The sequence below is a fragment of the Arachis duranensis genome, chromosome 1 (assembly GCF_000817695.3).
Source record: "Arachis duranensis cultivar V14167 chromosome 1, aradu.V14167.gnm2.J7QH, whole genome shotgun sequence".
Lineage (NCBI taxonomy): Eukaryota > Viridiplantae > Streptophyta > Magnoliopsida > Fabales > Fabaceae > Arachis > Arachis duranensis.
In genome coordinates this window covers 88,160,979-88,182,567 of record NC_029772.3, presented here as the reverse complement: position 1 = coordinate 88,182,567, position 21,589 = coordinate 88,160,979, and the positions used below count along the sequence as shown (strand labels likewise).

The following is a 21,589-nucleotide window of genomic DNA, read 5'->3' as shown; positions in this document are numbered from 1 at the left end:
CAAAGAAAAAGTATAGAGAATTAATATATTATCTGTCAACTTATTACTAACAATAATTAATTATTATATTTTAAACACATGTATTATTAGATACAACTATAAAAAATATATTTTTATTAGACACATTTATAAAAACACCTTTATTAAACACAATTATAAATAAAAATTGATAGAAGTTGGCAGATATACTATTAACCCGTCAAAAACCTCCATGTGCCATCATTTAACTAGCAAGAAGGTCAATATAACTTACCCATATATGTGTTATTAATCATTAATCTTTGACGACCAAAATAGAAGCATGACATAATGTTTGAGAGATACTTTTAACCCCTAATAGTTACACACAAAATAAATCATTCCATTTCCATGACTAGTCTCAAAAACAAAATTGACTTGAGAGTAACATTCTGCACTCAAATTAAAATGTGGGGGAGGGGGCGCTGTTGCATGCCATGCAAAAGATATATATATATATATAGAACATGATCAAAATATAGTGCATTAATGAAAGAGAAGGAAGGAAGAAATTTGGGTGGGTGGTGTGAGGACCCATAAGCCATAGCAATAGTGGGAAAATTTAATACTCCTCATTTCCTCTACAACTTCTTGCGCGTGAATTGCGTAACTATGCCCAGTTCCGCTATAGGTAGATATCGGAAAATTTGAATAAGGTAAATAATAGACTGAAAATTTTACTCAATAAAAATTAAAAAAAAAAAACGGAAATTTGAACAATATGAACAATTTAAACACGGTTTGCTCATGTAACCCTTGTTTCTATACTATAGATTAAAAAAGCACCTCGCATGCATTCATGTGTTGGACGAACGCGGCCGTAAAATAAAAGGCATAGGAACAACAGGAAAAGCCAACCACAAAAGTGTACCGCTTCCGTTCTGCCTACGCAAATACAAACGCAAACAACACGTGTTGGAAATTACTCCAGACAAAGTTCTAATAACAATTAATTAATTAATGTGTATTAGAGCAATTTCAAAACTATTAGGATTTGTTTCTTTTTCTTTTTTTTTTTTTTACGTAAAATTTTACCATTTGGGCCCAACTGTTTCCCATACCAATGTGTCAATGTCAATCATCAAACTATTCCAACTTGTCGATGAGCCTTGGCTCTAGTGGCATTTCTCCCCTCTTCTCACCTCAAGGTCTAGGGTTCAAATCCTAGAGGATGCAATTGAGGAAAAAATGTGATAAATATGTGAGAAGTGTGTGGGTGTGTTGTGTACCTAGAATTGGAGGTCGTTCAATCTACCGACCAAAAAAAAAAAACTATTCCAACTTTTTTAGACAAAGGTGAAGGGTAAAAAGAGCGCGTCATGGGTCTGGAGAAGCACACACAAGCACACACAAGTTACATGTATTTCATGTCTCAGTAAAATGCTGAGACACGGATTTGGGTCGATAGACACAGATCAGGATCAATATTTTCAGACGATTTTGTCCTCGTTAATTTTTTGATATTCCAAAGGGGTCTCCTGTTTGTATGAAACCCTAAGCAGTGAAAATTTCTTGTGTAGCTGTTCTGCATCATCGAAGGTGAACCACCGCCGCACATTGTCTATATTTTCTGCCGACTCTCCTCTCTGATTACTGCATGCTGGGCTCCGGTCGCGGTGAGCTTCTGTTGCTACTCTGCCATCTTCGTCTCTCCATCTCGTAGCCGCGTTAACCTCAAACCCTAGCTGTGCTTCTGCTGCGCGTTGAGTCTTTCATCCTCCGCTGCTGCAACATCTGCCCTCTGGGTGTGCTTTGCCTCATTGTCTCTGGTATTTCTTCTTTTGTGAAGTTTCTTCTTTTAATTTTGATTATTGATCAGATGGGTTATTGTTGATTAATTGCTATTCCAAAATTTGGGTATGTGGACAATCAAATTGTATGTAAACCTGGGTATTTGGGTATTGCTCATTATTTATTTTGTTTTCATCTGAAATCTTCAATAGACAATGGATAATTTTGGTGGTGGTTGTTTTAAATGCATTTTGAAACTTGATAAGTTATTTTTCCTAATTGAAGAGGAAAAAGAATGGAAAAAGTCATGTGTCTAATTGAAAGAAACTTGTTATAATTTATACTTGATAAATTGTTCTCACTGAGAAATTGTTCTCACCATCAAACATTATGGCCAATTATGCAGAAAAATCGTCAAAAAGAAAAGAGTTGTAGAAGGAATTGTTGCTGCTGTGATAAATAAAATTTTGTTACTGATCTGCTGATGTTATTAGTGCTGATTGTTGATAAAACTAGTGATAAAAATGTTGCTCTAATTGCTGATTAATATGTTAACTAAATTGCTTATGAAATTATTGATAGGTGAGTTTTTTAATTATTATCTATTGAAGAATGTTAGGGGACAATTTATTTGTATTGTGTTTATAAAATTGCTCATCAAACTACTTACCAAGTTGTTTGCTATCATAATTTGTATTATGTGTTTGTAGAAATTATTAGGATTCTTCTTTTATGTATTTACTTGTTATTGTTTCTTAGGAAGTGATGATGGATCGTTTTGAACAAATTAAGCTATGTGTTGGATATTACTGGATTATGAGAATGCAATTTGACACGTTAATGCTGCTTTTTTTAGTCACTCTATATATGTATATTAGGAATAGAAGGCGGGTCATTATTCGATTGGTCGAAGAGTGAACACATTGCCACTAAGGCGAGATGCATTAGATAATATCATTGGGAAGGGTGGAGATAGAAATTGCATATGGGAGTTAAGAATGAGTTTGAATGCATTTGCAACTTTATGTGAATTGCTACAAGTTCAAGGTGGATTAGACAAAGATGGTCATGTTGGCATAGGCGAGCAAGTTGCTACTTTCTTAATCATATTAGCTCACCAAACCAAAAATCGCAGCATACAGGTTAGGTTCTATAGGTCTGGTGAAACTATTAGTAGGTATTTTCACAAGGTATTGTGTTCGGTTTTGCGTGTCCAAAGTATCTTATTTGCAAAGGCAGACCCTGTACCGGAAGATTGTGTAGATTCCAGATGGAAATGGTTCAAGGTAGGTCGTGTATGTAGCTCTAATTTTTATTGGTCACGTTTACTCTGTGTGTAATAACTTTTTTTTTTACATTTGATAGGGTTGTCTAGGAGCATTAGATGGAACTTACATAGATGTCACAGTCCCGAAGAGTGATAAATCTAGATATCGGACGAGAAAATCTAGAAAGATAAAAATTACTCAATAAGAATCGGATATTATGCTGCAAGAAGAGTTGGGCAGGGCATGAAATTTGGAAATTCATCAACAAGTGAAGATAAAAGGGAGATATGAAAGGAAGTGTGGAGAATGGAAGTCCCACAGAAGATCAGAATGTTTTTATGGAAAGCATGTCATGATATATTACCAGTAGCCTCTAACTTATACAAAAGAAAGATGGCATCAGATCTAGTCTGTCAAATATGTTTAAAAAGTTCAGAGACAGTAGAACATGCACTACTACTATGCGATTGGGTTAGGGCAACATGGTTCGGAGAGGAATGCCAATGAACCCCAACAGATGAGACAGTTACCTCAATCGAAAATTGGATGGTCGAATGCATAAAGAAGTTGAGAGCAGGTGGTGGAGAGGACCAGGAGAGGAGAATTAGTAAATTAGGATTTCTCATGTGGGAGATATGGAAAACGAGGAACAACAAATTGTTTCAACAACAAGAGGTAAATCCTAGATGGACAATTTGTAGGACAACAGCACTAGAGGCAACATACTGAAAACTAGCAGATAAACAGTAGACACAGAAAACATAAGCAAATAGGAGCAAAACTAACCTGGTGAAATGGAGACCTCCCCCTGAGAACTGGTTGAAAGCAAATGTTGACGCAGCCTTCAAGAAGGATACTGGAATAGGTGCAATATCTGTGGTTATCAGAGATCACAAGGGGAGTATTATATTAGGTTTCTCAGAAAAAATTCAAGCCAAATCAAGTACTGTTTCAAAAGCTCAGGCTATAAGGCAAGCATTGATCATAGTGAACAATCTACAAATAGGCAGAACTCTAATAGAATTCGACAATTTAAAGCTAGTTCAAGCAATTAAATCCAAGACAGCTTTAGGTGAGGCGTTGGCCATAATCCACATTCAGATTTTAATGGAAAGTTTACCTGAGAAGGGAATAACTTGGACCCCCAGGAACGGAAATCGACTAGCCCATGCAGTGACAAAAGCAGCAAAAACAGAAACATTACGAGCAAGTTAGAGCATCAAACCACCTGTAGATATATAAAGCATCATTACAAGAGAGGCTCATATGTGAAGCAACGATTACAAAAGAACAAGAAGAAGGTTGTAATTAGGTAGATTGGAGGTGCTCGAACCAGACAATGAGATAGGAAAGTAAGGAATTCATCCAGATCATCAATGATCTGAGACAGAAGATCTACATGCAATCCAAGGCGATACTATTTCAGAGATGGTGCTGCGGGATTGTGAGGCAGAAGGGGATAGTGTGGTTTCAGGGGCTGCGAGCTACGGAGGTCGCGGAATCCAAGTCCTTGGCAACGAGGGGCTGCGATCTACGGAGGCCGCGAAATCCAAGTTCTAGGCAAGGGAGAAAGTGGGACGGATCTTTGCTACATGGCGATAGAGGGCTCTCTTTGCTCCGAACTGCTGTCGGGAAGAAGGTGGGACGGATCTATGCTAGATGGCGAGGGAGGGCGCTGTTGGGGAGGCCCCGGTACTGCTGAAGAGACAAGGTGGTGCAACGGCGGCTCAGATGGGAGAACCCCTCATCGTCCTCAATCCTCGTGGTCCTCAATCCGGTGGCGCTAGCAACCATGCAGGGGTTGCCAGCTAGGTGCAGATAAGAACCTCGATGAGCTGCTTACTCTTGCGGCAAGGGTGGGATATAGGAAGGGATAACAGGTTGGGTCAGGGAATAACGGGTCGATTTGGGGGGCATTGATCTCTGTTCTAGACTTGGGCTAGTCTGTTGGCCCGGGTCTCCGTCCAAAAAAAAAAAGAGACAAAGGTGAAGGGTGCCTGAAAAGAAGACATTTGGATGCTTAGATTAGTAACAAGTTTTAATAAGGTGTAGTTTGAGTTGAATGAAAAGTACATGAGTTGTTTGAGCATTTATAAAATAGGGTAATAACTTGATTATAGTAGAGATAATATAATATTTTTTAGTGATGGTGGACAATTATACTCTTTACTATATGAAAAATTTTAGATTTGGATCCTCTAAATTTTAAATTTTACTTTAAAAAGTAAAGTGTGATCTCTCATCATTCATTTTATAGGTGGGATTAAAAGTAAATATGAGAGAGAAATTATTCAAAAGTGGAAGATCATACTTTACTCTTTAAATTAAAAATTTAAAATTTAGAGGATCCAAATTCAAAAATTATATATGTTGAATGAATTTATTATTATCTTACTAGCAATAAATAAAGTAGTAAGAGAATTCTTAACTTGTTTTTTAGATTACGTCAGATCATAGGTAATATGATCTAAATTTTTGTTATTTCATCAGCTTAACCCAATAAAAAAAATGAGAGTCCTTTTGTTAATTAAGTCATCTCAAAATGAGCCAATCTAATTAGAGACATTAATTGAGTGAATTGAATTAGACTAACTTGAGTACATATATGAATAATTTATATTTTTAAGGAGGATTGTTTATTATAAAAAAAGATGGTTTGCTATTGTAATAACCTAAATTCAAATGTCTTATTGTCATTCCGGATATTATTTGTTTGGAAATATGTGGAATAATATTTGTCAGATACAGTTTAAGGATCAATAAATTGGACAAAAAATGATTACTAGGCTGTCTATGAAGGTTGGTGATAAAAGAAAGACTCGATTTTGAAAAGATGTCTGGCTATGTGGTAATTCTTTGGAAGATTAGTTTCTGAGACTCTTCTCAGTTTCAAACCAAAGAGATCTGTAATAGAGAATTGTGGGTTTGGGGATAAGTTAGAGTGGATATGAAATTTCTAATGGAGGTAAGAGCTTTTTCAATGAGAGTTAGATCTAGTGAACCAGTTGCATGATACCTTAAGGTTGGTTAAACTTGCATGTGATAGAGAAAATAGAGTTGTGTAGAAATTTAATAAACAATGTGTATTTTCTACTAACTTTTTTATGCAGGTGTTGCAAGCAAAAATGATTTCGGAGGATATAACAAGTTATAACTTTATTAGGACTATTTGGAAAGGTCTAGTTCCACTAAGACTGGTAGTAGAACTGTTTGTTTAGTTTGTCTTGACTGGCAAGGTCAATTCGAAGGAGAGGCTGAGTCGGTTTGGGATTGTTAACCAGAAAGATGTTGTATGTGTGTTATGTAACAAAAGTGTTGAACATGGTCACCACTTATCTCTTGGTTGTAATTTTTCTTGGCAGATTTGGTGTGCATGAATATCATTTATTAGGAGGCAATGGTCTTACCCGAGGACACTAAATGAACATTTTCAAAGTTGGACTCAGATATCAATTAACAAGGAGGAGTGCAAGAGGTAGATGGTGTGTTTTTGTGCGATTATTTTGACATTTGGTTAGAAAGGAATAGAATGATTTTCAAAATAAAGGAAAAGGGGTTGACGAGATTATCAACTTGTCCTTTTTGAACTACATGGAGTGGTTAGGTGTGGATCCTTTTTATTGTTGATAGTAATGTCAAAAATGAGAAGGAGATAACTATTAGTGTTCTTTGCATTGCTTATTTTTCTTTATTTGTTTTAAGTTGTTCTGTTGGATGTCTTCTTTTGTTCCACTGTATGTGCTGAGCTTCTTACTTAAAAAAAATGACAGTACACATTTTTTTTATCTTTAGTTGGATTGCTCGATCACAAACAGAGAACAAAGAGCAAAGGTTCAACGAAACAGTTAAATTGAGTTAACTATTAAAACAACTACTCCATCTTAACAAAAGGCACACCAAAACATCGGACACAACACAAAAACCAAATAAAAAAAATGTCCTACTCGAAAAGTCAAAAATAACCAAAACACCGTGGCACTAACATTAACTCTTCAAAAGATACCTTTGACACATTATTCTTTATAAACAAAAGTAGCGCTAGTTTTACGCCGCTCTTCGTCTTCTTTTGATTCTTTTTTTTATTGTACAGTCAATTATGTTGATATTTTCTCTCAGCCCTACGTTGCAAAAATGATCCACCACAGTTTTTTTTATTACTACATTGTAAACCTAGTTGGGAGCGCAAATTTCATGCTCCTACTTCTTTCTCTGAGTCATCTATATCATTAGCATCACTTGTTTTACGGTCTTTTTTTTTTCTCTTTAAATCTTGTACACTTCTCTTCTTCTTTGTTTGGTACTTTTCTCTTATTTCTTTTTTATGCCTTTCCTTCTTAATAGATGTGTGATCGCTCCCTTATTTTTTTTTGTGAGATCTTTTGTTCTTCTTCCCTTAGTTATGCTTTCATTCTTTTTTGAACTTGTTTTTCTCACTTTAATCACCTTTTTATCATTGAATTTTTATTTAATTTTTTGATTTCTTCCATCCTAACTTGTGCTATATTTTTCTTAATAACATTTTTAAAATCAGGTGAAAGTAGAAGTCCTAAAAAAGATTCATCTTCCTTGTCTTCATTAACTTCTTTTTTAATTCCCTTGTAAACCCAATTGTATCTCTTGTATTACTTATTCAGAGTTTTTATAATCACAAATGTCCCTAATTACTTGAATTTGAATCTTTCATAAAGGTTAGGTTCTCCATTACTTGTAAGTCAAGAGGATCTCGTCTCTTTGTCTGTTTGTCTACTTCCCGATAAATTAATAAGAGATCTGACTTAAGTAATAGAGTCCCTTATAAGTACCATCATTATCCGTTTGAAAGTGTTGTTGGATAGCTTTCTTTATCAAATAATCAAGTCGAAAATTTCATCCAAAAAATCCGGATCTAGACTCATATTATATTGATTTTAGGTAATTTTACAAAATACATATTAATATTATAAATTACTTTTTTATAAATATCGTAAATATCAAGTATATACAAATATCTTTATCCTTTGTTCACTAATTTTTGTGAGCTTAGTAATAATTTATTAGTTTGAATGGAAAAAAAAATAGAAAAGAAACAAAGGGGAGAGTGGACTCGGAAAAGTCTAATAGTAGAGTTGGGGAGAGTCATGGAAGGCAACAAATTAAAGAAAGGCCGAAAGCAGCATTTAAAAAGGAAGAGTACACCCACATATTCCTCGTGCTTCAATTTCAATTTCATTTTCCCTCTTCCCTGGACCCCGCAATTTAAAATTAAAAATAATCCTTTTTCAATTTTCCAACTTATAAACCCTCTCCTATATAAAATAAAAGTCTCATCAGGACGACGAAACCATCCGCCCTCTCTTCAGAAATCAAAGCCTCGCTAATATCTGCAAAAATGTCCAGCTCATCGGAGTATTCTGGAGTTTCCGGCCAAAATCCGGTGAAGTCGCCGGAGATCTCCACGTTTTCCCAGACTTGTAATCGGTTGAGCCAATACCTCAGAGAAAACGGTTCCTTCGGTGACCTCACCCTCGGCATAACAAAACGCAACCCCGCCCCTGAAACACACGGTACCTCTCAATTTCCCAAATTGCCCCCTATTCCGTTTCTATTTTCTGTTACGAAATGTATATGTTTGATTTTTGGAGTGCATGCATGTTACCCGCTCCCAATTTTCTCAACATTCTGTTAGAGGAGGAGTCACGTTTTTTTTATTTCTCTTTTTTTGGGATAAGATTAAACCGTATTTCGTGGATACCGGGGAACGAGGAGGATAATCATATATTAAGGGATTTGCTTAATCATCTTTTTTATCCTAAGAGTGCGATGGACTTGAATGATGTATTCCGTTCTCTACGGCTCTCTGAATCTGTTTATTATTTGACAGCAGGGTCACCTGAGAACTCATGCTATTCTGCAACAACCATGGAGTTATTTCCCACAAAGGAGAACAATAATGTGACAACCATGGATCTTCTTTATCCACGTGCTCCTGCTTATGCAAACACAAGGTATGCGTGTTTCTTGTTGCTTTTCATGCACCGCACCGTTTCTTTTCTGCGTTTAACAAAAGCGGAGGAGATTCTGTCCTTGGCTAAAAGAGGGAACTCTTGTGCATGCGCTTCTACGCAGCCCACCCGGCCTTACTTGTTTCAACCCCACTCCCAGCTACAGTCCGCACCTGTTGTTGGTGGTAATTTCTTTTCCTTTATTTAGAGTAAAAATGATATATCATTGTGAGTTATTCTCTAATGGTAAATTTCATTTTTATGTGCAGATCTACCTATTGCAAGGAAGGCTTCGCTGCATCGCTTCCTGGAGAAGAGAAAGGATAGGTAGGCTTCCCAAACAATTGCTTGGTTTATCAATTGGAGGCCTAATTGACTAATTATTATGTTGTGTTCGCAGAATTGCTTCAAAAGCACCATATCAAAGCAGCAGCCCCGTCTCGGTCCCTAATAAAGCAGCTGAGTCGTCTATGGCATGGCTTGGGTTAGGAGCTTAATCAACACACTATCAAAAGCAGTTTTGTTCATAATTGGTGGACTGCTCAATTAGGCTTTTTGTTATTTTGGTTTCACCCTATCCCCACTGCTATATATCAAGACTAAGACAAATATACATCTAACTTTATTCCTATTTAGCTTCTGCCTAGTTATTTCTTTCCTTGTAATTATTAGTATCTCAAACATTTTGGATTCAATACTATTTCATTCCATTTCTTTTAAGTTTTTATGAATTTTTTCCCTCTTGTTAATAATTCCTTTCCTCATCAACCGAAATGATAATAAAATTAATCTTTAATAAAATATTATATGATATCCAAATCTGATAATAATTGTGATAAAGCAAAATGATTAACACGTTTTGGGAGTCAAACTACTAATTTATATGTGGTGGTTCAAGGAAAGGGAGGAAATTGGTCAAAGTTGGAGTGGTGTCACTAAGTGGGTCCCGTCTTTTGGCAACTGTATCGCATGCCTCAACCACCTAAGATTTTGAAGTTAGGGTACGTGAGTGCTTGTGCCCTTTATAACTGCGCACCTTCTTCCCATTTTCTGCCACTATTCTTGAATGATGTGGCATCACTATTTTACAGCTATATTGATGCGAGAGAGTCCGATAACATTATTTTGGCATGTAGAAATAATTCTTTCTTGGAGATAAGATAGAGAAAACAAATTTACTCATTTTCAGCCAATGTTATAAGCCAAAGAAGGCAACAAATATATATTTTAGGAAGTTTCTAGTATATCTGAAACAAATATATATTTTAACGGTTGATATGAATTATAAAAAAATATATAATATATTAATTAAAATTAATGATTAAAATAATTAAAACACTCGTTTTCGAGGTATATTTAAAAATTTTCCTATACTTTAAACCAGACAACTAGTATGAACTAAATGGTACTCTTTTTTATAATTTTCCTTGTGTATTTCATTATGAGAGAACATCTTATGTATACAAGCCTCTAATAATCTTTTTAGGTACATACGAAGAAGAAAATAAAAATTAGCCAAACATGAAGGAGATCTGGTTGAGTAATGGTACTTAATAATTACCGAACATGTGGTAGTTTTTTTTAACCATTTTAGAGACAAATTGAAAACATGTGTTTAATCTACTTAAACAAAATTATTATAGCTATAGATGCTTAAGATTAATAACTTTTTTATCCCTAAATATTCAATTTTTTATTTTAGTTTTGATCCAACAAAATTTTAATAAAGGTTTGTTTGTTTTTGTTATTAGCTTTTTCATTACATAATAAGTTAAATGTTAATATTAAATTATTAACATGGTAAAATGTCCTACATTATTATTTAATGGCACAAACACACTAACTAACGAAAGAATATTAAAATAAACACTTTTTAATATTTTAGGATCAAAATTTGAAGAATAATTTTGTAGAAAATAAAAAACATAAAACAAAAAAATATTTATGCCTAATATAAGATGGTCATTCACCTTTTACAGAAAAATGAGATTAATTTTTTCAAAAAATAAAAAATATATAGATAGTGAAATGAATTAGTTGCACACACGTATCTTATTAGGTCAAAAGCATGTTTTGTGTGTTGCGACTAAATATATAAGAATTTTCGTTCTTCAAGGCAGTGGCACTAGATTGACAACTTTTCTACCATTTTATGTGCACTTATTTTTCCATTTCTCAAGTGAAAAAAGAAAAAAGTGACGAGAAGGGAGGGTGTTTATCAAATCAGAGAATAGAATTTTTCTTTTTCTTCTAAGATGCCAAGAACCATAAGGTATAAGGTATAAACAAACACTTTTTTCCTCTCTTAATTAGAATTTTTCTACAGCCACAAAAACTAATAACAATAACAATAGAACAAAATAACATTTCACATAAAACCGAAGGCCTAACTATACGCATATGTAGATATCACTATCATAGTAATATAGTATCATACAACAAAGTAAGATTTTTTTTTTGGACAGGAACTAAGATTTTAAATTGAACTTATAATTCTAAGAAACGAAAAATATATAAGAATTGGTATTTTTGGTTGCCCCATCAAACATGTTATATTTTTTGTCAAGATACTTACATTGAGTACACTTTAGGCCCAGTTGTTATATTCTTAATTTTTTATCACTTGCCTGTTGCTACAACCTTCGATTTGGTCATGTAGTTGCTACAACTTTACCTGGGTCTTCTTTCTTGGTTTGGTTGGCTGGGTCCAACCCAATCCATGACCAAAAAAGAAAGAGTGCCCTATTTTATTGTTTGATTCTTTTCGGCATAATGGAATTGGTATTGAACTTCCCTGTTTTTATTCCAACAAGATTCTTCAAAAACTAAACAACAAACAAGAACATAATTTTCAGACCAGTATGATTTGGACAAAAATCCAAGTTAGTTTAACTAAAGTATGACAAAACAAAGCTAGTACTCAGGCCAGAAACAAGAGAGCTAGTTGAGTATTTTTCTTTTTCTTTTTTTTGTAATTTAAAACAACAAAAGATTTACCGAAAAAAAAAAATAGTTCAATTGAATACAGGGTCAGTACAGTGAAACACAACCTATTTGCCGTGGTATTTTAAAAAGAAAAAAAAAAAACTCCCCTAAAAAATATGTAAAAGAAATCTATCCGCAAACGCTTTGGGATGCTTTTCCATTTTCACCCCCGGCCCCATTTCTTTTAATGGAAAATATTATTGAAGTTAGTTTGTTTGTTTTTTATTTTTTATTTTATTTTTGAAGTATTAAAAGGGGGGTAAGTGTATCTGAGACTGAGTCCCTCTCCAGTATCATCTTCTTCGTCTTTGTTTGTCTCTGTTTTCTCTCACACCCTCTCCCTTTCGAGGGGTTTTTTCTTTTCCCTTTTTTTTCTTTTTTTTTTTCCTTTTTGTTTTCTCTCTTTTTTTTTTTGTTTGTCTTATATTTTGTGTTTTCAACTTTGATTTGTTCCGTTTCCTTTTTTTTTGTTCTTCCCTTTTGTTATTATCCTTTCATCATCGTCTTCAAACCCTAACCCTAGGAATCGAAGATGCAGCAACACAGGTTGAGACAGCATGCTATGATGCAGCACTCTCTCTACCACCACCCTGCTCTCCTAACTCCTCCACAGGTTCATCTACTCTTTATTTATTTGTTTTTAATTGTTGATTTTTTTCAGCTTCATTTCTTCTCAAAATTTAGCATGTTTTCTTTGTGATTACTGTTTGCTGCTTAAATTTTCAGCTATTTCGTCAAGCTCAAGCTTTTTTGTTATGTTTTGGGATTAGATTAGATACGTTTGAATTACCCTAGAATTTAGGTGGAACGCTGGGTACTCACGCTATGATTCCTATTGTTTTAGTTAGATTACTTGTGAGGAGAGTAGAATAGTAGATGATTTTGATTTTAGTTTTTTTCCCCTTTGTTTTTACATTTTTATTTTGCAGATTGAGCCTATCTTGAGTGGAAATCTGCCTCCTGGCTTTGATTCAAGTTCATGCCGCAGTGTGTGAGTGTTAATGAACATTTTATTACTTTTTTTTAAAAAAAATATTATTTTAAAATGTCGAGTATTTTTGTTTAGTTCGACATGTTCATCTTCCCGTATTTTAGTACCGTAAGGAAGTGGCTCGTTGACTTCACTGCCTCTTAGATAATTTATTATATCCTTTGCAAGAATTCTTCTCAAAAAAAGTTTCTGCTTGGTTTATGTATTTGTAGTTGGCAAGTTGACTCTCTTATATTCTAGGTTTATGAAGCGCTTTTCTTTGATGTGTATTGATTTTTTAATTTGCTAATCGTTTATCAAATTTGATGAAATGCAGCTATGTTGGCAACATTCATCCTCAGGTTTCAGAATCCCTTCTTCAAGAGCTTTTTTCAAGTGCAGGCGCACTTGAAGGATGCAAGCTCATTAGGAAAGATAAGGTCAGTTTTCTTAATATTCTTTTTAAATGCAATAAAATGACTTACAGTTGAGTCCATGATTCCTGTCAGCTATTGGAAATAGATATTTCTACGTATTTCTTTCTCATCTCACAATGATGGTTTTCTTCAATCATTTAATTTGCAGTCGTCCTATGGCTTTGTTGATTACTTTGATCGCAGTGCAGCTGCATTTGCAATTGTAACTCTCAACGGAAGGCACATGTAAGTTTGATTTTAATTTTTTGTTTGAGATATGGAACAGCTTCTACTAGATTCATATTATGATGTGTTGCATGTACTATGCAGCTTTGGCCAGCCTATTAAGGTTAACTGGGCTTATGCTAGCAGCCAGAGAGAGGATACTTCAGGTTACATATATATATTTTTCCTTGAAATGTACTTTGCAATGTCTTATTACAGTTCTTGTTTTGTGGAATAACAACTTTACCCTTTGTTTTGTTTTGGATTCAGGTCATTTTAATATTTTTGTTGGTGACCTTAGCCCTGAGGTTACAGATGCAACCTTGTTTGCTTGCTTCTCTGTGTATCCCACTTGTTCGTAAGTTTCTAAATGTCATTTTGTTATTGTAGGTTACATGTAACATGACGTGAGAAGTAATTTGACTTGAGTATGTACCTGAATTCAATTCATAATAACAATAAACTTGTGATAAATTGATTTCAGAGATGCGAAGGTAATGTGGGATCAGAAAACAGGGCGGTCCAGGGGATTTGGCTTTGTTTCTTTTCGAAATCAGCAGGCATGAAATCTTCAACTTATTACATTTTTCTCTTCCTATCTTAATATTCTTTGGGATTATTTTGTGTGTTTGTCATGCTAATGTAGCGTCTTTATTTTGTAATATACTTTATCAGGATGCCCAAAGTGCCATAAATGATTTAACTGGTAAGATTTTTGTTTTGGAATTGCTAGATTTTTATCTCTCTCATTGTGTCTTTGGTTTATGTCTGTTATATGTTATATTTGTTATAGAAAATTTGTCTCTTTCATCACATATTTTTCTTCTTTACACCTTAATGGAACATTGTATATATATATATTTGGAAAACTTATGATATCAAATCTTGCTACAAGCTATAACCATGTGATAGCTTAATAATAGAAAACCTTATTCAGGAACTGTGTGAAATTTAATATATGTTGCTCCATATTGTTACTGCCGAGGCCTCAGGTGGGGGGAACTGATGACGGGGGCCTAATTGGCCAGATATTTGGGCTGAAGGATCAAATAACCCTTTTTTCCCCAATTATATCAGTGTTGAGAAAATATTTGTGGTGATGAGGTTCTCATCATTGATAATGATAGTTTTCCTTGGATTTATAAGCTGCTGTTTTTATTTTTGCCCATTCCTAGTTTGTAGTTCACACATTAGCACCTTCTATTGTTTATGAAACTTCTAGTATTTTTCTGACACTTTAGGTAAGTGGCTTGGAAGTAGACAGATACGTTGTAACTGGGCCACTAAAGGGGCTAACAGCAATGATGAAAAGCAGAGTTCGGATTCTAAAAGTGTTGTGGAGTTAACTAATGGAACATCGGGTGAGATTACCGAGTTGACTGTAGAAATTGTTGAATTCGTTGCCTACTTTTTGAAAGCTCCTATGAGATCTACATCATGATTTTTTTTCTTATTATCATTTTAAGGTGGCACTTCAGTATATTATGTGTTCATGCTGCTGATGTGTATCATAATATTTCATAGTTGATGTTTTTCAAATAATTATTTTTTTGATGTAGGGATACTTTTCCATTTATTGTTTGTAGTTGCCTGATTGTAGATTATGCTTGGTGGATGATTTTCATTTCATGGTTATCTTGTTCTCTAATTGCAGAAGAAGCGCAGCAAGTAACCAGTGATGATGCACCAGAGAAGAATCCTCAATATACCACTGTTTATGTTGGCAATCTCGCTCCAGAGGCAAGGGTTTTTTTTTTTTTGGCCATTTTGATATAACCTAGTCTTACAGCTTTATTGAAAGGTGGAGTGCTTTGGCAGTCAGTTGTCTGTATTAGCAGTACAGATATGCTAGGTTGCTAGCTATAAAATGCGACATATTCATGCAAATTAAGCTTTATCGAAAATTACTTTTTAGAAGTTCTCATAGGTATTGAAATTGCAGGTTACATCTGTTGATCTTCATCACCATTTTCATGCCCTTGGTGTTGGAATTATTGAAGATGTTAGGGTGCAACGAGACAAAGGTTTTGGATTTGTGAGATACAGTACACATGATGAAGCAGCTCTTGCTATCCAGATGGGTAATGCTCGGATTCTGTTTGGCAAACCTGTCAAGGTATGCTGTTTGCAGGATATTTGTTTGCCGATAATTCTATTATCTTTGATGCCGTATTGCTATTCTCTGTGTTATTTAAGATGGCGTTAGTGGCATATGACTTGGTTGTTTTCATATTTTCCTATCTCAAGTTTAAGGGGTTTATTAAACTGGATTTTGCTGTCAACTGGAGGCTTTATTATTATTATTATTATTATTTGATCTGGTGAAATTCCAACTAGCTTATTGACCGTGGAACTCCTGTCTCGCAAACTCTCAAAACAACTTGCTATAAATTTTGTCATGGAAAATGGAATCTTTCATACTCAAAAGGCTCTGCATAATGGCATTGTATCTGATCCAAATTTTTGGTGTTTCGGCAGTGTTCATGGGGTAGCAAGCCCACTCCTCCTGGAACAGCCTCTACTCCTCTTCCCCTACCTAGTACTGCACATGTGCCTGGCTTTTCTCCTGTGGGACTTGCAGCGTATGAACGTCAAATGGCTCTGAGCAAGATGGGTGGTGCGCATGCGGCGCTTATGCATCAGCAGAATCAGCATGCTGCCATGAAGCAGGCAGCCATGGGAATGGGTGCTCCTAACCAGCACCTTATGTACTATCAGTAAATTGTGTTATGCAACTCCCCTAGTTAAAGAAGGGAGTCCCCCCCCCCCCCCCTCTTTCTCTTTTCTCTCTTCTCTTCCTTCCACCCGTATGTTTAGCTCTTTCCATTAGATAATTTTTTCGGTTGCTGGTTGTACGTCTATTTATGCTTTTGTACATGTGTATTACTATAATTGGTCCTGTGTGCACTGATAGTGTCTCTTGTTTTCTAATTGGAAAGATTGCATGATTCTGTTGGGTGGCCGATGATTGTGTTTTTCCTAATATATAACAAATTAAAACCTGCTCGCCGTGTCAAAATGTTTTAAACCTTTAATATTTTTCTATAAACTATGCTCGAAAGATGTGCCAAGTTCCACTTGCGGGAGAAATACTCAAACTTACTCAGGTTTCCTCTATAGAAGGTCTTCAAACATAGATGTTAAGTAGGCCGTTTTGCCTTGTTGATTCCATGATTTTTAGTTTGTTAGCGAGACTAAAGATTACACACACGATACCTCCATTTTGCTCTTAATGAGAGACCACGATACTTGGTAGTTGGTAATATTCTAATCTTTAATGCCAATGAACGCCAACTATGCTAGCTCTAAAACTAAAGAAAATTGTTAAACCCAAACTAATAGGATTGGAGCCTGAAAAGGTTAAGGAAGCGGATATGTTCAAGATTTAGTTTAACTCTTGGGTGACCAACAGTACCTATAAACTGCTTTGGGACCATATTACAATTATTTTTGCATAAAGCATGGTATAATTCGTAATTTTTGCTTTGCTTATATAGAATGGAAAGAATTAAAATGAACAGCAAATGAATTTGGCCAGAGTTATACTAGTTTGAAGGCATAACATAATAAGACAATACTCACTAATCAAATGCTTTCGTGTACATGTTAATAAACGAATAAATGTTTATGAACTCTCTTATATTGATTGTGCCAATTTAAATTCTTGATTGAGATATAAAGCATGCTTTAATCAGATTTTAATTTTTTTTCTCAAATTAGTGAAGTTTATTTGTATCCTTAATAATTGTCTTCCATGCCCTAATGTTTTATCCGATGTGCGGAGCAAAAACTGAATAATCCGGTGCATTTCTCTGTATACATTTTGTTTCCAGAAAGAATGGTTTATACAATATGCTAATGGCATATTCGGAAGAACAATTAAAAGGGGAGTTGCGAAGCATAAAGTAGCTGGGATTTTGATCAAGTGTTGATGATTTATGTTGGCTACTTTTGTGATCCTTAGCTTGTTAGTGGGGATGGTAGGGCCCATGGCAAGTGGGCAGTGGGTTCCATCGTCATAGTCCACTCCCGTTGCTTTCAACTCAAATGTCACATTTATTATCACACACCAGAAAAATTCTTTGATTAAATGTATCCACGGACTTAAGAAGAAAAACTTGACATCTCATGTTCATGATAATTATTGGCAACATACTAGCATACAGGAAAAGTACAACGGAACGGAATCCTCTAGCATTATTTCCGATCAAAATTTTCTTTTTATGGTTACAGTGATAATCAAGCTGCCTCAAATTAATAGTACACTATATATGTACGTAGATAAATAGAGTTGTATATTGATTATATTAAAGGGCAAGAATCCCGGTTGAGAATATTTGTTCTTCCCATGACAGTTCTACAGCTTCTGATCTACAAAGCTCTTTGCGTTCCTCCATCATCATCTGTCTTGAACGACACTCTGGGCTACAAAACCCTTTCTCTCCTCTGCACACGCCATATCCACAAACAATTATTAACCAAACTCCATCCGGTATATGTATCACTTGCCAAACATCAAAATAATCGTTACCTGTACATGTATATGTCTTTGCCATCAAGTTTCTTTCTGCATAAATGGCATGAACTCAGAAAATTTGATGTGGGGAATACTGGTTCGCATGAAGGTTCAACAAAATCTGATGATGGGGTTCTAAGAACACCAGCGTCTAATTCTTCGCCTTTGTTGTTGTTGTAGCACCGTACATGTCTTGGAACATCACTATAACCACCATCATAGTACACCTTAGTGAAGGTCTTGTTAGGCACGTGGCATGTCACGTACGTGTAATCTTCCAAGCTTCCACCCACGTCAAAATTCTCGTTTGGAGAAACCCTTTGGAACCCATCTGGCTTTCTCATGGAACAAACCGGGATCGGCTTCGATCGGGTCAGATTCGGGACACAAACGGTGCGTTTGGGCAACTCTTCGTTATCAAGAGCCACCACAATTTTGAGACCAACACCACCGAGATCATAGCCCTTTAAGCCCCTTGGCGATGATTGCTGGGCTTTCATATCCAAGGGGCTTCTTGGGCTACCGGTTGCCGCGGTGTCTAGAAGCACCGCGGCTGCACGGCCTCCTCCGGAGACCAATAATTCGGACAACTTTCCGATCATTGGGCTGGGCCTCTTCCCCAACATCAACATGATCGGAAAAGTTGTTGTTTAGTGAGTGAAGGGGAGGTGTTTGTTAATTTGTTTGTGAGAATTTGGGGAGTGGAAATGTGTGCTTGAGGGGTTGTATTTATAAGAGTGATGTTTATGTTTTGTTATGTTAGTGGGATGTGTTAATATCATTATCATTCATGGAGTGGTTGGACTAAGCACCTAGTTTTGCTTGGAATTATGCTGGGTATGATTGCTACCAAACATTAATATTTTATTCCTCTCTTATTATTTAATTAAGTAGATTATGGTGTAATAATTGTATAGTATATTGGTGTAAAAATCTATTTATTGTTGGATGCACAACTCGCATTAAAGATTTTGAAAAAAATAAATCCTTAATAGTAAAAATTAAAAGATTATGATTTCTTTTTATACATAGTGCCTCTATTGGTATAAATGGTTTTTAAACTTGTAATCCTAATAGAATTCTAACTAATGTGATAAGATATGATTTAATATATGTGTAAATATTTTTATCAATAAAGCTTTATATTTAAGTAAAATATTTAATTAAATTTAACCAAATCGTTATAATAACTTTTTAAATTACGCACCTTCTCTTTCTCTTTCTCTTTCTCCTCTTTCTTCTCCTTCTTTTTTTTTTCTCTTTCTTTTTTTTTTCCTTTTTCATCACTAATAATACCATTTTGCAAACATCTTTATTAGTTTTGATGTTCTCTTATGCTATCATTAAATAATTTTGATTTATTTCTTAATTTATTTCAGTTTATTTGTGTGTTAATTGAGATTTACTTTATACTAGTGATAAGTATTAACCAATTTTTTTATTTTTTTAAATAATTTCGGTTCAATTCTTAGTTTAATTGTGGTTCAATTGGATCCAGAAATGAATTTAATGTGTTTTTGTTAATGATTGAGACTTTTTGACTATTTGTTTAAATCTGAATTAATTTCGGTTCATTTATGCACTAACTGAGGCTCACTTGATGATACTGATAAGTATTGACAAAATTTTTTTTTATTTCTTAAATAATTTCGGTTCATTTCTTAGTTTAATTGAGGTTCATTTGGATCCAAAATGAATTTGATAAATTTTGTTGATAATTGAGTTTTTTTTACTGCTTGTTCAAATTTGAACTGATTGAATGGAATAGAGTGAAATCTAATGCAATTGAATAAATTGATAATGAATAATTTCATTTTTCTTTGTTAAAAAATTTGGTCAATTCTTATCAGCAGCATCAAGTGAATTTCAATTAATACAAACATAACAAATTCATTTCTGGATCTAAATAAACCTCAAACAAACTAAGAAATGAATCAAAATTACTTAAGGAATAAAAAATTTGGTCAAAACTAAGAAATGAATCAAAATTACTTAAGCATCAGGTGAACCTCAATTGACACGTAAATGAATCAAAATCAGTTCAATTTAGAACAAACAGTTAAAAAGACTCAATTATCAACAAAAACATATACAATTTATTTATAGATTCAAATGAACCTCAATTAAACTAAGAAATAAACCAAAATTATTTAAGAGATAAAAAATTTGGTCAATACTTATTAGTAGTGAACCTCAATTAATTCACAAATGAACTGAAATAAACTAAAAAATGAATCAAAATTATTTAATGATAGCACAGAAAAAATCAGAAACAATAAAAATGTTAGCAAAATATTGGTGTTATTGGTGATGACGATAACGAAAAAAGAATTTACGTGCACAAATTTAAAAGGAGGAGGAGGAAGAGAAGGAAAAGAAGAAGAAGACGAAGACGAAAAAAGATATATTTTACGTTATTGAAATGCGTGTGTGTATACGCTAATGTTATGAATGTGATTTTTATTGAATTTGGAACAACCTAGTTAAATTTGATTGTCAAAAATATTTAAATGTGTAACTGGAAGATATTTTTATATTAACAACATATCAAAACTAATTTTAATAGAAACATGTATTCAACTAGACAGAAGAAAATCAACTACAAATGATATAGTGTGTGTTTGGATTACAATTTGTAAACTGAAGTTTGTATAAAATTGATTTTGACCAAAAGTGAGTTAGTATTAACGTGGTTTATGTTTAGCAATTTTTATTCAAAATGGATTATAGTAAACTAAATATTATTTGGATTACATTATTCAAAATCACTTTTAGGTAAAAAATTACAGAAAAGGACATGAATTTAAATAATTATTTTATGTTATCTTATAATTTTATTTTAAATATTTAAATAAATTTTGATATTTTTTTAGTACTCTCAATATTCTTTAGTACTCTAACAGGATTAATAGAATCATAATACAAAGTAAGAAAATATTCCATGTAAAAAAAATAACAATAACAATAAAAAAACTCATATAAACAGAAAAAAAAACAGAAGTTTTATAAAAAATAATAATATGTATAAGAGAGTATTAGAAAAAATATTATAAAAAAACAAACATATGAATAATGAAGAATATAATTGATACATAGAACATAATTTTTAATCCAACGTGAAAAGTTAAACAGAAAAGTTAAAATTTATAGTTTTTGGTAAACGTAAAAATCACTTCTACGTTTAGAGTATAAAAATGTTGCCAAACACAAAAATGAAGCGTTCAAAAAGCTCAAACTCGCTTCTCTCTTCTCCAACACAAATTCAAACACACCCATAGGGCCATAGTAGTATAGGTTCTCAAAGAAAACAAGGTTCAATATATTTAAACTTTAATTTGAATAATTATATATAAGTTATGTTACATGATCAATAATTTTGTAGTCTACATGTGATTAAGATTTAACTAAAAGAAAGAAAAAGAAAATCAACTAATTAATATTTTTTTTCTTTTTAAAAGAAAGAAATAAAATTATCAACT

The 21,589-nt window shown here is 33.9% G+C and overlaps 3 protein-coding genes across 3 annotated transcripts; 2 read left to right on the top strand and 1 right to left on the bottom strand.

Moving 5' to 3' along the window:
* Positions 1 to 8,315: 8,315 nt before the first annotated feature.
* On the top strand, positions 8,316 to 9,718 carry LOC107457999 (protein TIFY 10A). The gene is made up of 4 exons (XM_016076199.3): positions 8,316 to 8,560; positions 8,881 to 9,183; positions 9,268 to 9,325; positions 9,399 to 9,718. The coding sequence occupies exons 1-4, from the start codon at positions 8,386 to 8,388 to the stop codon at positions 9,493 to 9,495; spliced, it is 633 nt and encodes a 210-aa protein (XP_015931685.1). The 5' UTR covers positions 8,316 to 8,385; the 3' UTR covers positions 9,496 to 9,718.
* A 2,558-nt stretch (positions 9,719 to 12,276) lies between these two features.
* Positions 12,277 to 16,350, top strand: LOC107458007 (oligouridylate-binding protein 1). Its single transcript, XM_016076206.3, has 12 exons — positions 12,277 to 12,596; positions 12,913 to 12,974; positions 13,291 to 13,393; positions 13,539 to 13,615; positions 13,700 to 13,761; positions 13,865 to 13,952; positions 14,079 to 14,154; positions 14,270 to 14,300; positions 14,836 to 14,955; positions 15,249 to 15,334; positions 15,537 to 15,710; positions 16,073 to 16,350. The coding sequence occupies exons 1-12, from the start codon at positions 12,516 to 12,518 to the stop codon at positions 16,313 to 16,315; spliced, it is 1,203 nt and encodes a 400-aa protein (XP_015931692.1). The 5' UTR covers positions 12,277 to 12,515; the 3' UTR covers positions 16,316 to 16,350.
* Positions 16,351 to 17,698: 1,348 nt separating this feature from the next.
* LOC107458018 (FCS-Like Zinc finger 14) lies at positions 17,699 to 18,917 on the bottom strand. The gene is made up of 2 exons (XM_016076214.3): positions 18,126 to 18,917; positions 17,699 to 18,040 (listed from the first exon to the last, which is right to left on the bottom strand). The coding sequence occupies exons 1-2, from the start codon at positions 18,740 to 18,742 to the stop codon at positions 17,902 to 17,904; spliced, it is 756 nt and encodes a 251-aa protein (XP_015931700.1). The 5' UTR covers positions 18,743 to 18,917; the 3' UTR covers positions 17,699 to 17,901.
* Between the last annotated feature and the right edge of the window lie 2,672 nt (positions 18,918 to 21,589).

Excerpts from the sequence above, each read along its gene's own strand:
- LOC107458007 (XM_016076206.3), top strand. The coding sequence starts at position 12,516 with ATGCAGCAACACAGGTTGAGACAGCATGCTATGATGCAGCACTCTCTC. Across the intron at positions 13,762-13,864 it reads CCAGAGAGAGGATACTTCAG|GTCATTTTAATATTTTTGTT; the intron begins GTTACATATATA and ends TTTTGGATTCAG. Across the intron at positions 14,301-14,835 it reads TGCCATAAATGATTTAACTG|GTAAGTGGCTTGGAAGTAGA; the intron begins GTAAGATTTTTG and ends CTGACACTTTAG.
- LOC107458018 (XM_016076214.3), bottom strand. The coding sequence starts at position 18,742 with ATGTTGATGTTGGGGAAGAGGCCCAGCCCAATGATCGGAAAGTTGTCC. Across the intron at positions 18,041-18,125 it reads AAAGACATATACATGTACAG|AGGAGAGAAAGGGTTTTGTA; the intron begins GTAACGATTATT and ends TGGCGTGTGCAG.
- LOC107457999 (XM_016076199.3), top strand. The coding sequence starts at position 8,386 with ATGTCCAGCTCATCGGAGTATTCTGGAGTTTCCGGCCAAAATCCGGTG. Across the intron at positions 9,184-9,267 it reads GTCCGCACCTGTTGTTGGTG|ATCTACCTATTGCAAGGAAG; the intron begins GTAATTTCTTTT and ends TTTTATGTGCAG. Across the intron at positions 9,326-9,398 it reads CTGGAGAAGAGAAAGGATAG|AATTGCTTCAAAAGCACCAT; the intron begins GTAGGCTTCCCA and ends TTGTGTTCGCAG.